This window comes from Tyto alba, unplaced genomic scaffold (assembly GCF_018691265.1).
Source record: "Tyto alba isolate M040663 unplaced genomic scaffold, T.alba_DEE_v4.0 Super-Scaffold_22, whole genome shotgun sequence".
In the NCBI taxonomy this organism is placed as follows: domain Eukaryota; kingdom Metazoa; phylum Chordata; class Aves; order Strigiformes; family Tytonidae; genus Tyto; species Tyto alba.
The window spans coordinates 25,212,671-25,227,823 of record NW_024881296.1 but is presented as its reverse complement, the minus strand read 5'-3'; the positions used below and the strand labels follow the sequence as shown (position 1 = coordinate 25,227,823).

General features: G+C 43.4%; 2 protein-coding genes across 3 annotated transcripts in view; one reads left to right on the top strand and one right to left on the bottom strand.

Annotated features, from left to right (window-relative positions):
* EZR (ezrin) overlaps positions 1–12,292 on the top strand; it is a 37,128-nt gene extending 24,836 nt beyond the window's left edge. For both annotated transcript variants that reach the window (XM_042795783.1, XM_009971318.3), the window contains 8 exons: positions 143–289; positions 3,410–3,506; positions 6,700–6,863; positions 7,821–7,951; positions 8,648–8,808; positions 9,117–9,209; positions 10,155–10,406; positions 10,743–12,292. In XM_042795783.1, coding sequence (XP_042651717.1) covers positions 143–289; positions 3,410–3,506; positions 6,700–6,863; positions 7,821–7,951; positions 8,648–8,808; positions 9,117–9,209; positions 10,155–10,406; positions 10,743–10,907 — 1,210 coding nt within the window. In that variant the 3' untranslated portion in view covers positions 10,908–12,292. The remainder of the gene's footprint in view (positions 1–142; positions 290–3,409; positions 3,507–6,699; positions 6,864–7,820; positions 7,952–8,647; positions 8,809–9,116; positions 9,210–10,154; positions 10,407–10,742) is intronic.
* The window catches only part of SYTL3 (synaptotagmin like 3), a 32,879-nt gene continuing 29,718 nt past the window's right edge, over positions 11,993–15,153 (bottom strand). The window contains exons 14-15 of the mRNA XM_042795785.1: positions 14,693–14,898; positions 11,993–13,418 (exon numbers count right to left, since the gene is read on the bottom strand). Of these exons, the coding sequence (XP_042651719.1) occupies positions 13,288–13,418; positions 14,693–14,898 (337 nt within the window). The 3' untranslated portion in view covers positions 11,993–13,287. The remainder of the gene's footprint in view (positions 13,419–14,692; positions 14,899–15,153) is intronic.

Here is a 15,153-nt window from a genome sequence, read left to right as displayed (position 1 = left end):
AATGGTGAACGTTCAGTTTTAACTCCTCTGTTTGATGTGTGGGTTTAGGAAGAGTTACTTGTATCTTCTGAGGGCTTTGTTCTTTCTGAGATAATCAGATAAATGAGAAGCTAACATCTGCTCTCCTTCCTGTCTCAACCAGAGAGAATGCCATGCTGGAATACCTGAAGATTGCCCAAGACCTAGAGATGTATGGAATCAACTACTTTGAAATCAAGAATAAGAAAGGAACTGACCTTTGGCTGGGGGTTGATGCCTTGGGGCTCAACATATATGAAAAGGATGATAAGTAAGGGTTTTGTTTTCACCTCTGTATCTCCCACAGCAAGAGCTAGTTTGGAAGCCAGGGGCCATTTCTTATTACAGGATCAGGGCAAAGTTTAGAACTTGCTTGTGTTCCAGTTTTAGATCAGTAGGTGAAGCTGTGTTAGGAAATGAGCTTTCACATCACTTATGCTTTCAGGACTTTCCTAACCTTTGTAGCCTGACCTGCTAATGCTACCTACTGTATAAAAAGAGATGTCAGTTGTACTAGGCCATCTGGTAAATCGTGCACAGTCGTAGAGCTGAACCCTGAACTATGGAGTTTACCAAGCTTTTCCTTGAGTCAGGTTGCCAGGTATGCCAGCAGTGGATACCATATGAGACCCTAGGTAGGCTAACATATCTGCAGAGTGGACATCTAAGGCCATTCCGGTACTGAAGTTAATGATAGATGTGTGTACAACTGTCTGGTTTTGAAAAAGATTATGGGGTGGACATGAAACCAAAGCTGGATAACACCCAGAACCCAAGGAGGAGCTAACCTATATAGTTACTGTGAATGAGGTATGAAATGAGGTCTTGCTGAGATACGCAGTTTTAATCAGCCCTGGCAACGGCAGAGACATAATTAATTGGATAGTAGGTGGGAAATGATAGACTACATCTATAAATAAACATAAAAGGAAGGTGAGAACAGCTCTGTTTAAGCCTGCTAGTCTCTTCTAGTACTCCACAGCTGAAGGATTGAAGGGGAGTTAAAATAGGCATCTTTTAGATGAAGGGTTGCTATCTAGACTGCCTTCTCCCCCCCACCCTATGTTCCAAGTCTTGGTTTCATGTCACTAATCTATAACAGACTTGTTATACAGAAGGGATTTCACCTGTTCTACAACTTTGCCTCCAAAAGGCTTTGAATGCAACCCAAATATTAATTGGAAGTCTCTGGAGCTTCTGTTAAGATGGCAAAGAGAAATGCAGTCTTTTCTGCAATGCTAATATGTGCTGTCACCCAGAAAACAAGGAGTGTCACTTGAAAGAAAAGTAGTTTCGCTCATGTAATACTTCAGTCTTGAATGACTAGTCTTGCTATGTAACCATGGTCACACAAACAGGTTTTTCGAGCTGCAGAAGCAGACAGAATATAACCATTGACTGTAAAGAGCTATCAAGAGCGTTTGCAAAACAAATACAGTGCTGGAATAAACTGCTTGTTTCTGCTGTAACTCTTGCTGCTATGTCATTTTGAGCAGATACAGGGACCAGAAAAACAGTAATGTATACCTTGTCTCTCGTTTATATGTGCAAAATTTGGGGACTGAGGCAAAGGTAAAAAAGCAAGGATTTAATTGTTGAAGCTCAACCTGAGGAAAATGAGACCGTGCTATGAGTGTGTGACCCTCTATACTGCAGTGTATGTCAGTGTCCCACTTCTAGGTATTTGTAAGCTTTTTGTTGTTGCTCTGCATTAGAGGAGAATCTGCAATTGAGCTTATTAATAAGTGAATTTTAGTTGTCGTAGTGTATTATCTAGGGTTGAAACACTTAATCTAATATGACATGGGCTGCAGAAATTAGTTAATTTAGTCTAATCAAATAATTTTCTTTACATTTCTTAATGTTACACACACACACACACACACTATTGCATAATCTTGCAGTTGAGTTAAAGGTTAGGGAATGGTAAGTTCGGAAGAGGTAGTATTTTATTCTTGCTGTCTGATTTTAAACAAAACAAGTTGTCTTTATCCTTGGGCCGGTGAAATCATGTTATGTAGTAGCTTTCCATCTCTATGACGATGAATCAAATTCCTCCAAAACTGTCAGCTTTTTTCCTTAACACATGTGCTCCATAGAAAGGATTCTTGCAGAGCTTGAGTGGTTCACTGTGATAATAGATGTTTCTCCAAGTGCTAAACATTAAATACTTGTGTCTTCAAACTGTTTTCTAGAAATAATTGTCAGCACTTCAGTGTGGCAGACACACGTATTGGAGGGGTTAGATAATAACAAGGTTGATAGTTGGTATTATCGTTTGTGAGACACAATTCTTATTAGTTAGCTGTTATCACTAGAAAATATACCCTCCCTTGATAAGAGACGAATAAAAGAATAATAATGTGATGTTAAACGTAAAAATTGAAATATTTGGTTGGGGGGAAGTAAAGGAACTAGCTACAATCAAATACTCAGGTCTTTGTAATAGTAGAACTTGCTGCAGATCTGGGCAGGTATGTAAGGGCGAAGTACTGGAATGGCTTGGAAACATTTGATCTCATGAATAACCTGATTCTTTCTATATGCAAGAGTCTGGAGAAATTAAAGCAGAGGAAAATATCAAATAATTAGTGAAACTTAAAGTAATTTTAAATAAACCAACAGAACCTGAACTCCTAAGCAGCAAGGAAGAGCTGGGAGTCTGAATCTTGTCCTTTGCTTCGTAGGGATGCTCTCCAGTAGGAGAGTGCCACATGGTGCAGCTCATTGCACAACCAACATGTAAAGTTCTACTTGGTGACTAGTGGGATGGGCTGAAAGAGCAGTTTGCATGGAAGGAAGGAACGGGGGTCTTTGTTACTAGCCTTGCCTGTACTCTAGGGGAGGGAACAAAAGACAAGAAATCTCCTTCTACCAATTGTGCTTGTGCTTGCCCCTGACTTCAGAAGTGAAGGCAGCATGGAGGTAGCTGGGCTAGCTGTAACACAGCAGGGTAGTCTCTCTGCGTGCGAGAAGGTGTGGGGAATGGCTCAGTTACTTTGACTTACACCTCCCATCATGTATGAGAAGCCTCCAGGAAGCACAGCACGTGTGTCTAAAGTCTGCACACTGCAGATTTTAGGCCCTGATTTCAAAGAAATTATCTCAAAGCAGGTGTTTGGTAAAGCTGAGTGTGTGGCTTCAGTAGATACCGCCCCTGTTGCATAACCAAAGGTCAGTAGGGTGGCTGACCAGAATAAGAAAAGATGCTGTAAAGGAGGTGACTGGGCTTATTTTCCTACTCCCTGTGGGGTTTTGGTTGAAATACTGTCTTCTCTCTGTTGGGAAAGCTGTGTAAAGCATTGCATCCCGACGAGTCTGTGTGTTAAAGCAACATGGAGGAAAAAATGTTCATTGCAGCATGTCTTAAAAACATCTGTCTTCTTTCCAGGCTGACTCCAAAGATTGGGTTCCCCTGGAGCGAAATCAGAAACATCTCTTTCAATGACAAGAAGTTTGTTATAAAGCCTATTGACAAGAAGGCACCGGTAAGTATATCTAGAACAGATTCCTGGATACTGCGTATTAACAACTAGTACTGTTTCCTCTCAAAATAAAGTAGTCTTTAGACAGGAGAAAGCTGCAGATGTTCTAGATGTAACATACGCCCAGGTATTTAGAGCTGTCTGGTTTTCTGTGCAACCTAAATGAAGGGACATATGGTGATATCTAAAATGGAGAAAGTCAAGGATTTTACATCTGCAGAGTCCTTTTTTTGTAGCAAACTAGGTTCCCTTATGTTTGAATCGGCGATTCTTCTCTAGTTCTGCGAGTCTTCTGTGCAGCCAAATTATACCGAGACTAGTTTTCTCCCCATTTCTTTCAGTGCATGGAAGCTGGTGGGTAACTTTGTTGTTCATTACAAAAAAAAAAAAAAACCAAACCAAACAAAACAAAACAAAAAAACAAAAAAACAAACAAACAAAAAAACAAAACAAAACAAACAAAAAATAAAAAAACAACAAAAACACGGAAATCATTCAAATGCTACTGCAAAACCACGTGGATGCATATGGCTTCCTATCTCAATGCTCATTTCCACACTACTGAAAGAGTAAAAGCCAGTTAAGGACCGTGGGTATTCACTGACCTTGAGTACTAGGGTAAATGGCAGGCATGTGATTTCTGAGGAGAACTGAAATCTGGCTACCTGTGAATGTTGCTTTTCGGTACTTAGAAACATATTTTCAGAGTTATTTTAATGAAGAATTAGCAGCTTACTTTGACCTGTTGAGAACATAAAGTGGAATAACTGGTATAGGTGGATCTCATTCGGTCAGTCTTGTGAAACTATTGGAATAGTTGAGAAAGGCCTCCTCTTCTCTTCCCCCACCCCAGTGCTTGGCCTTGGTGGGTAAGTACAGCCCTGAGAAATAATAAGCAGTTTGGCTTCGGCAAAGAGTGATGGCTTATAAATCTCTTTAACAGCAAAAGATCCTTCCAGTAGTTTAAAGGACACTAATGCACAGTGTACTGCAGGACTTTCCTCCAGATAGCAACCTGGGTTCTGGGGGGAGAGGAGCTTCCTTCTGTGGTGCTGTTAGTGAAAGGCAAGAAAACTCCACAGAGATAGGAAGCTGCTCTGTCAGGCCTGCTTTTCTCAATATAAGAGCTTCTTGGACACGTTGTACACATTCCGAAATACTCATCCCCTGTTTGTGGATCACAGCTTTCCATCCACTGCCCAACAGTAAATCTGAGTTTGAAATGTGAGACTTGCAAGAGGCTGATACAGAAAGGTGTTAACATTGAAAGCCTCAATTATGTTTCCTTCCTCTGTGTCAGTTGTCCTTTTCCCTATGGGTGGTGATACATTTAAAGCTCTGCCTGAAAGAAGAATTTATCTGGACACTTAATTCTGAGCACTCAGGAAGTTGCCTGAGTCTTTTCATGTGCTTGTGTCTCCTTTTTAAAAGGCAGGTGTTACAACTACAGCAAAACACTCAGCCCACCCAAGATGTGGGATGGAAGCTCCCTTTAATTTGGAGGGTTCTACACATCAGTGTTTAAATGAACACTAATGTAACGGGTAGAGTCCTGGGGCACCTTGCCCAGAACAAGCTCTTTAATTTTAGGCCTGCTTGACCACACGCTCCAACATCTTCAGCACGTTATCTTTAAGATGTCAAGCTGCCATGTTCCCAGTTGTGTGAGACCAGGGGGAGGCTGGGGATGAGAAAAGGAGGGGAGTCTTTTATGTTCTTTTATGTGAGTGCTTTGGCCCTTGGTTATGGCCTTAAATGACAAATGCAACCACTGTCCATGCCCTCAGTATTTACTTCCATGTAAGTGAACCTTGCCTCAGGGTGGGACCTGTTCATCAGAATCTACGCAAACTTTTTTAACAACTGTTTGTCAGAAGTAGGAGGTCAGACGAATAGCTTACAGGTACAGTTAGCAGTGTCTGCCCTGTACAGCTCGGAACAGCTCTGGCAGGATTTGGCAGGGGAGCACAACACGCCGCGCTGACTGCCTCTTGCAGGTGGTGTGGGAGCTGGGAAAATGTGTTGAAGAAAACAAATCTTTGTCAGCATGTGTGTGTTCATTCTAATGGTACTTGGAGAGCTTTTCATTGCTCCTTGTGTGACTTCCAGTTTTCCCAGAGATAGCCACAACTTGTGCTTCTGAGCTCAGGCAATTAAAACCATGATCGCTGCTGCCACGCGCAAGTGCAGAGCCTGTGTGTCCCTTCTCAGTTCCGCCCCTGGCTAACAGCGAGGCAATCCCTGGGAGAGTGGTTCTAAGGAAGGGGCACTGGTTGATGGTGGTAATGTGGCAATTTGCCCACTGCCCGTATCATCCACACAGCGCACAAAAAAAGGCACTAAGATACTGCGTAAGTTCAGACTGTGTTGTAAACATGTATGGTTGTAGACTTGGGGAAAAAAGCATTAGGCAGGTAATGAGCTTGGCCCTCTATCCCTTTCTTAGCAGATTTACTTATAGAAGATCCAGCCTGGTTTAAGCGTTCTGTAAAAGCCTGGTTATAACACAGATAGTAAGAAATTTGGGGCTGTTCTTTTATGCTGAACCAGAAATTTTGGAGTATCTTCTGTTTTGTTACTGCCTGCAACCCAGTATTCAAATTAACTGGTATGTTTAGTGGTTCAAAAAAAATAGCTTTCATTTGACACTCTTGTAACAGGCTAGGTCAACTTAACTGGGAAATGCCATGAGGAGGAAAGAATGATACTGGAAAGTATTTCTTCTTTATCTGAAAAAACCCCAGATGGTAGACTGAATATTGATTCAAATAGACCAGGAAAATCTGCAAAGTTACTTTAATAGTCTGCGATACGCTTAGTTTCATGCTTTATCTTTCAGTCACAAAACCATGCAAACTTAAACACTACTTACTCAGTACTAGAGGTCTATGAGTTGCCTGTCAACCCAGAATCTTCTGTAACGTTTCCAAACTCCACAAGGTCTCCTCTAAATGGAGATTGTTAATTTTCTCTAAAAGATGCTTTCTCTAGCAGAGAAACCTGTCAAGTCTATGTAGACTTTAAATGGAGAATACAGGTAACAGTTGTTTTAGCTTCAGATGATATTGGTAGTCCCTGCTGCTATACTTAAATGGCCTGCCTGTATGTCTTGATTGCAGTGAAATTAGTGGCCAGGTGATCTGTCTGTAGTTAGCCGGGAAAAGAGAAAACTGACCGCGTGGTGCCTCTCTTCTAGGACTTTGTGTTTTACGCCCCTCGTCTGAGAATTAACAAGAGGATCCTGCAGCTCTGCATGGGCAACCATGAGCTGTATATGCGGCGCAGGAAGCCCGACACCATTGAGGTGCAGCAGATGAAAGCCCAGGCCCGGGAGGAGAAGCACCAGAAACAACTGGAAAGGTGAGCTTGCGCACAGCCGGCGGGGCCGGGGCGCGGAGGTAACCGACACCAGACTGGCGGGGTTCGGCCGGCGGCGGCACCGGCAGCGCAGCGTCTGTACCAGGGTCTCGCTTAGGCGGGGCCGTGAGCTGTCCCGCGTTCTCAAGGGGTGTGGGGGGGCCCGGGGGGGCCCGGAGCTCCAGCTTACGGGGCGGGCCACGGGGTGTCCTGCAGCGGGACTGTAAGCATTGCTCTTGTCGCTCGGACCTGTGGCCGTGCAGTCTGCCGTCCGGTTTGCGGTCTTGAGAGTCAGAGGGAAACGTGCAAGTAAAAGATCAGTGGGTTCTTGTGTGGTGGCACGCACCTAGAGAGTGGCTCTCCTGACTCTTGAGTGTTGGGACCTGATTTATGTGTTGGACCCCGGCATGGTTGGGAGTAAGGGAGAAACCTTCACAGGGAGCATGTGTGTGCACACTGCGAAGAGAGAAGAGGGGGTGGGAGACCTCCTACAGGCAAGGAAAAAGGTTTAGCAATTCCACTGGACTGCTACCACTGGCTGCAGGTTGCTTATGATCCAAAAATCACATTGCTTTTCCTCCTGTATTTGTGGCTCGTTTGTCTCCATTCCCTCAGTGCTCTTGTTTTTACACCTCGTTGACTTTCCATCTGACAGAAGTAACAAAGTCAAATCTCCGCTGCAGTGCAGTGCGCAGTCCTGGTTTTCTCTCTCTGCATCCAGCAGCTATTTGGTGTTCTAAATTTCTGTGGCAGGCAACAAAAATGCAAATGTTTTTATGAAATGGGGTATCCAAATCTGAGCAAAAGTTAATGATGGGGGAACAGGCTGTATGTCTGTCTGTAGTGTGGTGGTCATTTGCCGTTGAGCCGCTGGGAGAGGCGCCCAGCCAGCCGCCTTTCCTGCCTTGCTGTAGCTCAGGTCCGAAAGTGAGCTTCAAGCATGAAATCTCTTTCTAACAGGCAACAACTAGAAAATGAAAAGAAGAAGAGGGAGACAATTGAGAGGGAGAAAGAGCAAATGTTGAGGGAGAAGGAAGAGCTGCTGGTGAGACTACAAGAGTATGAGGTGAAGACTCAGAAAGCAGAGAAAGGTAAAGTACTTGCCCTGGCTGGCCAGCCCATGTGTACTGTGCTCCCTAGATTGGTTGTATGGGTCGCTGCCTACGCCTGGTCTAAATCTGGTGACACTGGGATCTCTTGGCAAGGCTTACTGATATCTGCCTGTGTGGATAAATACTCACATGTGCACACACTGCTGAGAGCATCCAAAGGACGAAAGTAGCATAAAATCTGCCGATTTGTATTTGGGAACCGAGTGGCACAAACTCTGGTTTCCCCTGTTGCCAAGAGGGTTTTAGGAGTACAGCCTCTCCAGCAGTGAGTCAGCTCTCAAGTACTTTTTACTTAACTCCTAACAGAAAGAGTACATGGGGAACAAGTCTTTCCAGTGAAATGGCAGCTTTTATTTCAGTGCGGAGATGAGCAGATTGGAAGCAGCAACATCTGGTCCTTGCAGTAAACTGTCAATTAAGGGAAGCAGAATCCTGTCAGTGTTGCAGACTTCAGATTTCTTGCAGAAGATTTAATTATAATGCGCAGCTGACTACTTCTGAATTCAGTTACTTGATGCATTATGCAAATAATTACTTTGAGGTGTGCAGTGAGGGGACATTGCAAGCTGGAGTAAAGTGCTTTTTGTGACTTCTGTAGCTACCTGAGAGACTGTCCATAGTCCTTTTGCTTTGGCCAGGCTTGTGAACTAACCACATTGATCCGTCCTTTCCCAGAGCTCTCAGATCAGATCCAAAGAGCCATTCAGCTGGAGGAGGAAAGGAGACGAGCGCAGGAGGAAGCAGAACGCTTGGAAGCTGATCGTTTGGCTGCTCTGCAGGCCAAGGAGGAGCTGGAGAGACAAACTATGGACCAGATAAAGAGCCAGGAACAGTTGGTAAGACCCAGGATAAGATACACAAGGCACATTACTGCACCCTTGGAGTAAGGCGAAGCCTTGTTCTCCAGGGAAAAACAGTGCAGTGAAGTATTAGACTGTGTGATAGCATCCTTGTGGCACTGGTTTCTATCATGAGCAATCTACTTTTTGTTCTTAATTTCCTAGTCAGTCTTTATTACAGTGGAGTGTAACACTTGGGTTTTTTCTGAGTCAGCAGTGCTTCTTTGTTGCGTTTCATTTTTTGATAGTTTTGTTTTGTTTTTTTTTTTAAGAGCCCTTATAATTCCAGTTCCATTATTCAACAGGCTACAGAGCTGGCAGAGTATACAGCCAAGATTGCGCTTCTTGAAGAGGCAAGGAGGCGTAAAGAGAGCGAGGTTGAAGAGTGGCAGATCAGAGTGAGTATCTGCTTTGCAAAGTGGCTGTGAAGCTCTGCACTTGATCAGAGCAAACTGTGGTGCTCAGCCTGGTGCGACTTCTCTAAACATGCAGAGACCAACATCTCCAGAGACCAGCAGAGAAGGGCGGGCTTGTGGTGAATGTGCAATGTGCCTGCAAAACAGCTTTCTTCCAACAAGCATTCAGTCAAAATTCCAACTGGAAGCCTGTATAAAAGCCTAAAAATGTGATAGTCATCTTGGAGCTGGGGGGGGGGGGGGGGGGCGTGTATAAACAATGAATTTAATCCATGATGTAATGTCTGAAAACATTACATCAGTCAAGAGAAGATGCTGCAAATGCAGCCATGCTGCAGGTACCAGTCCTGAGGAGAGTGTGCTGTCAGTGGCTTCCTGGGTTGGGAGAAATTAATAATTTGATGCACTAAAACCAAAAATAAACCATGCAGGGCTCGGGGTGCCTGGTGCTCCCGGTGGCCCCTGACTGGACCCCCCTGCAGACCGCGGGGGAGGGCAGAACCGCTGAAGCAGCGAGGAAGCCAACTGCCCAGTAGTGGTAAAAGTGCCAACTTGGGAATTTCAGTTCTTGCTCTCTGGAACCCATATTTACAGACTACAGCTCTCCAAATGGAGAACAGGATGAAGACAACTAGCTTTCCACAGAACTATTTTTCCTAGAGTCTGTTTTATTGGAAGAAGATTCTTTGTTCGGATTCCCTTCGTGTTACACAGTGGGTGGTGACAGCATTGCTAGAAAAAGGAAAAAAAAAAAAAAATCCTCTGTGTAAGACTGTGACAGAGTACTGTCACCTGCAGAGATTTAATTCCCTCTTCCTTGCTTTTCATAGTAGATTGGGAAAATGGGGAAGATAAGCATTAAAGTGTTGATTAAGCTGGTTTGAAGCAAGAAACGCATTTAAAATATTTTTCGTTCTTTTCCCAAAGGCCAAGGAAGCCCAGGAGGATTTGGTAAAGACAAAGGAAGAGCTACACCTGGTGATGACTGCTCCGCCTCCACCCCCACCACCTGTGTACGAGCCAGTGAACTACCACGTCCACGATAACTTGCAAGATGAAGGATCAGAGTACCCCGCCTACAGCGCCGAGCTCTCCAGCGAGGGGATCAGGAACGACCGCAACGAGGAGAAGCGCGTTACTGAAGCAGAGAAGAACGAGCGGGTACAGCAGCAGCTGAGGGTAAGGCAACGTTTGGAGGAGGCGGAGTAATCGGAATGAGCGTTCCTGGAAAAGAGATCATCTAACCCTAACCACTTGGTTAAGCACACAAAGCGTGATAGTTTCTCGTTTACAGATCCTGTAGGCAGTTTGAAATAAAGACAAGGCATAAAAAGATGACTGTCATTGCTCAGGCTTTGACATCACTTGCATCGTCCACAGTGTTTATGGGAGGCGCATGCTGTATCCGTATCACTGAGCTGTCCAGTCATCTGTCAGCTCTCCCCGAAGAACACTACTGGCACGAGCTGAGAGCTTCTCAGATATGATCTGTATTTAATGTTCTTTATATTGCAGGCGCTGACAGATGAGCTGGCCCAGGCTAGAGATGAAAACAAGAGAACCCACAATGATATTATCCACTCAGAGAACATGCGACAGGGACGTGACAAGTACAAGACGCTGCGGCAGATCCGGCAAGGCAACACCAAGCAGAGGATTGATGAGTTTGAGGCGATGTAATGACGCTTGTAACAAGAAGGCAGGACTGTGGGAAAGGCAGATCTTAATGCTGTGTTCTTGTTTTGGGTTTTTTTTGTTGTGGGGTTTGTTTTGTTGGTTTTTTGGTTGTTTTGTTTTTTGGTTTTTTTTGTTTTTTTTTTTTTTCTCTGAGGAGGGGTCACTGTATGACACTTAAATGTTCTCTAAACCCAGAGGTGTTTGAATCTCCCTTTTATTCCATACCTTCTATTAAATCTGGTATAGTTAAAGACTCATCATACCACTGATCCTGGTGACTTGCTCATGCCTTTGCTTAGTGCCAAAAGGCCTTATGTCACATCTCTCTTTAAGCAAGACAAATTTTAATAGGCCGTGCTTCTAGTTGAAGATGTGTCCTGTGCAGGTGCTGGATCCAGCCTAGTCTAAAAATAAGCAACTGTGGGTGAATTTTGTGCCATATGCCTTTGTATTATTAGTTACGGTGTAAAGTCTAACAGAGACTTTGAGACGACCGGCTCTAGAACTCAGGATTTGCAAGCGCCTGTACGTATGTACGTGTGCACATGTGTTTGTACACCCTGTTTTGTTATTTGGTCTTGATCCCTGTGTTCCTCCCCCTGCCCCCCAAAAAAGAACTGACAACACCTCAGAACTACTTTGTGTAGAAATTATGCTTTTTCTGGTTGATGTTCTCAACTGGAGAAGTTCTGCAGCAGTGGCTCAGGAGTGCGGCACAGGGACACCGATACCCTCCTCATGCAACTACTAGGCAAATACTGTGTTGGAATCTAATACACTACTGTGTTTGCATTCCAGCTTTATTACTGATCAGTTATAGTGTAGTATTTATATATATATATATTAAAAAACCATGCAATATGTGGATTGCAATACTAGTTCAAAGGGAAGTAGTTTTGCTCTGTATATTTTGTTACTTTTCAGATTTAATAAGACTTGTGTCTGTAAAAATGCCTAAACAACACTGTAGTCTGATACAGTGCAGCTGATTATTTGCTATAAAGCATTATTTGTAAAGATCATTTTTTTACTTAATGAAAACTGTTATATGTACACACGATCCAATATATACAATTTTACTGCACCTATTTTTCTAACAAATTTTCTAATTTTTTTAAATGTTTGATTTAAAGTTTCAGACTCCAAAGATGAAGGGACTGCTTGTTTATATCACAGTTGTATTCTCTCTAGTAGAGAGCATTTCTGTGACCATTCCTTCTCCCCTAATCTCCCCCTTTTCTTGAAAATCTGTTAGAAAGTGAGATACAGTATGTTGTCAGCTCTTCTCTTCCATTTACATCTATGCTGCTTTATACTTGAGTTGAATCTTGTGGGTTTTTTTATTTGCAGCAGCAAACATCTAAATAAAAGATCTGCAAAGTAACAAAGGACGTGGAGTCAAGTGTTTCTTGTGTGGGGTGTTTCCTGTGTAAGGTGTGTTGCTGCTCTTCTAGCTCCTGAGCTTAGCCAGTGAATCCCTGTGTCTAACTTTTAAGTCCTTTTAAAAGCCATGTTGACTTGGAAAGGAAGGAAGGAAGGAGAATGCTTGCTGTAATGACTAGAGGTGTGCGCCAGCAGCACTAGTTACAGCTGTAACACTGCATGAGGCAAAGTGAACTGTGAGACAGTAGTGGGGCCTTAAACTTGCATTTCCACCAGTTCACATGAATAAATGATGACCTTTGCTAAACTCCTACCCTGTGCTGTCTACTATACGGATCAGACCTGCTAATACTATCTTACATCAGCAGCTGATAACAAGGGACAATTTATACATTTAACTGGTTTTAAGCACCATGATACAGCATGTATGAGAGGCATGTGGCCACAGGCCAAAGCATTTTAGGGTCGTGTGAAATAATAGTGGCACTGTAGATAATTCTGAAGCACAGAGGTGTTAACATCATCCATCTGCAGCAAGCAGTTAAAGGCAAGCTACTTTGCAATTTTCTCTGAACATATATAAAGCATCAAGATCTGAGTGAAAGCATGTAACTTTCTTAAGGTAACAATTGTTTTCTCGAAGTAGTATTCCTATCTGTGATTAAATTAAATAATTACAGTTCTGCTATGCCCAGAAATGGAAAACTGCGTATCATCTGGCTACTGTTGCCTTGTCAGCATAATGCATTTCAAACAGAGTTTGTCACTCCTGAAGCAACAATACTAACGTTATACTCCAGCTAGAGACACAGATAACAAAGCCTTAACCTTTTGAGAAATAAACCCTTTGGAACATCCTACACTTTCAAATGCATAACGCTATTCCCCAAAAGCTGGAGTAGGTACTGTTGCAGTGTATCTTTCCCCAGACCTGAGAGGTATGTGCCACTTGAATTTAAAACATCACACACAAGGAAGGAAAAGTTGGTGTGCAGTAATCTCATGATTTAAAGTTTTCCTTATTTGAATGCAGTACAAGTGTGAAGTCCGTCCACACGTTTGGACTGCGGAGCACTTCCTGCCATTGGAGCGCCGACTGAGAGACGAGGTCTGTAGAGCCAGATGATTCCTCTGCGAGAAAGCAAAAGGAAAGGTCACACAGTTACTTTTCACTTGGCCTTACCCAACTTACGGTCCAACGGACAAGGTAACAAGCAATTGGCTTCTCCCACTTCTACAGCAATTTCAGCTCTTCTGTAGCTCCTAAGGCATTGATTGCAATAAATTGTAGTTATACTTTTGAAGCATTATTTACGTAATAATGTAAATTAAGTGATGTTGGACTAGGATCACTCCCTGAAGAACTCAGCCTGCAGCAGTTTTTGGTTGTATGACTAAAAGCAGAGGAGCACGTGTGCATACTAATAATAGCAGAATGGCACTAAGCCTCCTGCTTCTGTTCATCTCCAGGGACTTCAGTGCATCACTAGATTTAAGGCTTGGGTAGTCTCTTGCTCCAGCAGAAAGGAAAATGCTGGGTAGGAAAATCAAAAGAAGTTCATGAGGAAGCCTGCACAGCTTTTGAGTTATTACTAGCGATAACAGTTCTCTAAAGGGCACGCTGATGCCATAATGAAGTGACAGATCTTTTTGAGCCTTTCATCTCAAATACTGAAACTAAAGCACTTACTCTCTGGGAAGACAGGGGCGAGAGACTCCACTGGGCAGTCTTCGAGTGACAATGCTTCCCTGCTCAACTACTAGTTTAACAGGGCTTACTGAGCAGAGGGTTTCTCACAAATTTCTCAGCCTTGAGAAAGAGAGCTTGCTCTTATGTCAGACGAGAGCCCAAAACTCTGACCTGCAATAGCCCCTTCTGAGCAAATTTCACTTGCTATATCTCCCATTGGCTGGATTGATTTGCAGATGTAAAATAATAAGGACAAACACAAACAAGGTTGGAATCTACTAGATCATTAATTCTTGTGCTTCCTTTCGATGAGATAGTATTTAAAATTACCCAATTCATTGAAAACAAACAGCTGAAGGAACAAGTCTGAATAGATATACGTGGAGTTCTAGATGAGTTAACTGCACCCAGCTCTTCTGTGCCTGTCTTAGCAGAGTCAGGCTCTGACCCTGAAAGTTACCGTGCTAACAAATGGCTGTCCTGAAAATTCCCACTGACAACCCTGAGCTTCTGCACAGACCTGGACTAAGACACCTGCATCCGTTCTTGCAGGATCAAAGCCCAAGATTGCTGATGGCTTAGAACAGGGGCTGGGGCTGTGTGTGCAGGCACATGACAGCAGGTAATAAACACCAAAGTGTAAATATTATTTAGAATGTAAACTAAATGAACTTTTTCTCAAATTACCTTCAAGTCTTAGTGATAAAGAACTTACTTGCACCAAGCTTGGCTCCTCCTAGGAATTGATCACTTGAGCTGAAAGTTGACTGGTCCCAGACAGTCAAGTGTAGACATGATTGCTGTAGCTGAGCTGGGGTAACACCATCAAAGACAAACAAGTGTCTCCACTGGGGACAGGCTTCTTTCTTCAGGACAGGAGACTTTCGCTTTACCTCTGCTTTGTCTGGAAGGGTAAGACAACTTCCCCAAAACAATGAGAGCCCAGCAAGGTTATTGATTTCTCAACTAGAAAACGCAACATTTGCAGTAATCAGCTAGGGCCCTTTGGTTTGCCTTACATACCAAAAAAGTTCAGCTTAAGTGCAAGGTAGAACATGGTGCTAGTGTGTTTATTTTGGGACTGGCTCCTTTTCCTGTTTGCCTTCAGTGTGGGTGCAAGTAAGTTCTTCTGGTCTGCTTTTCCTTTGCTGTCACTGAGTGCTGAAGGAGTCTTTA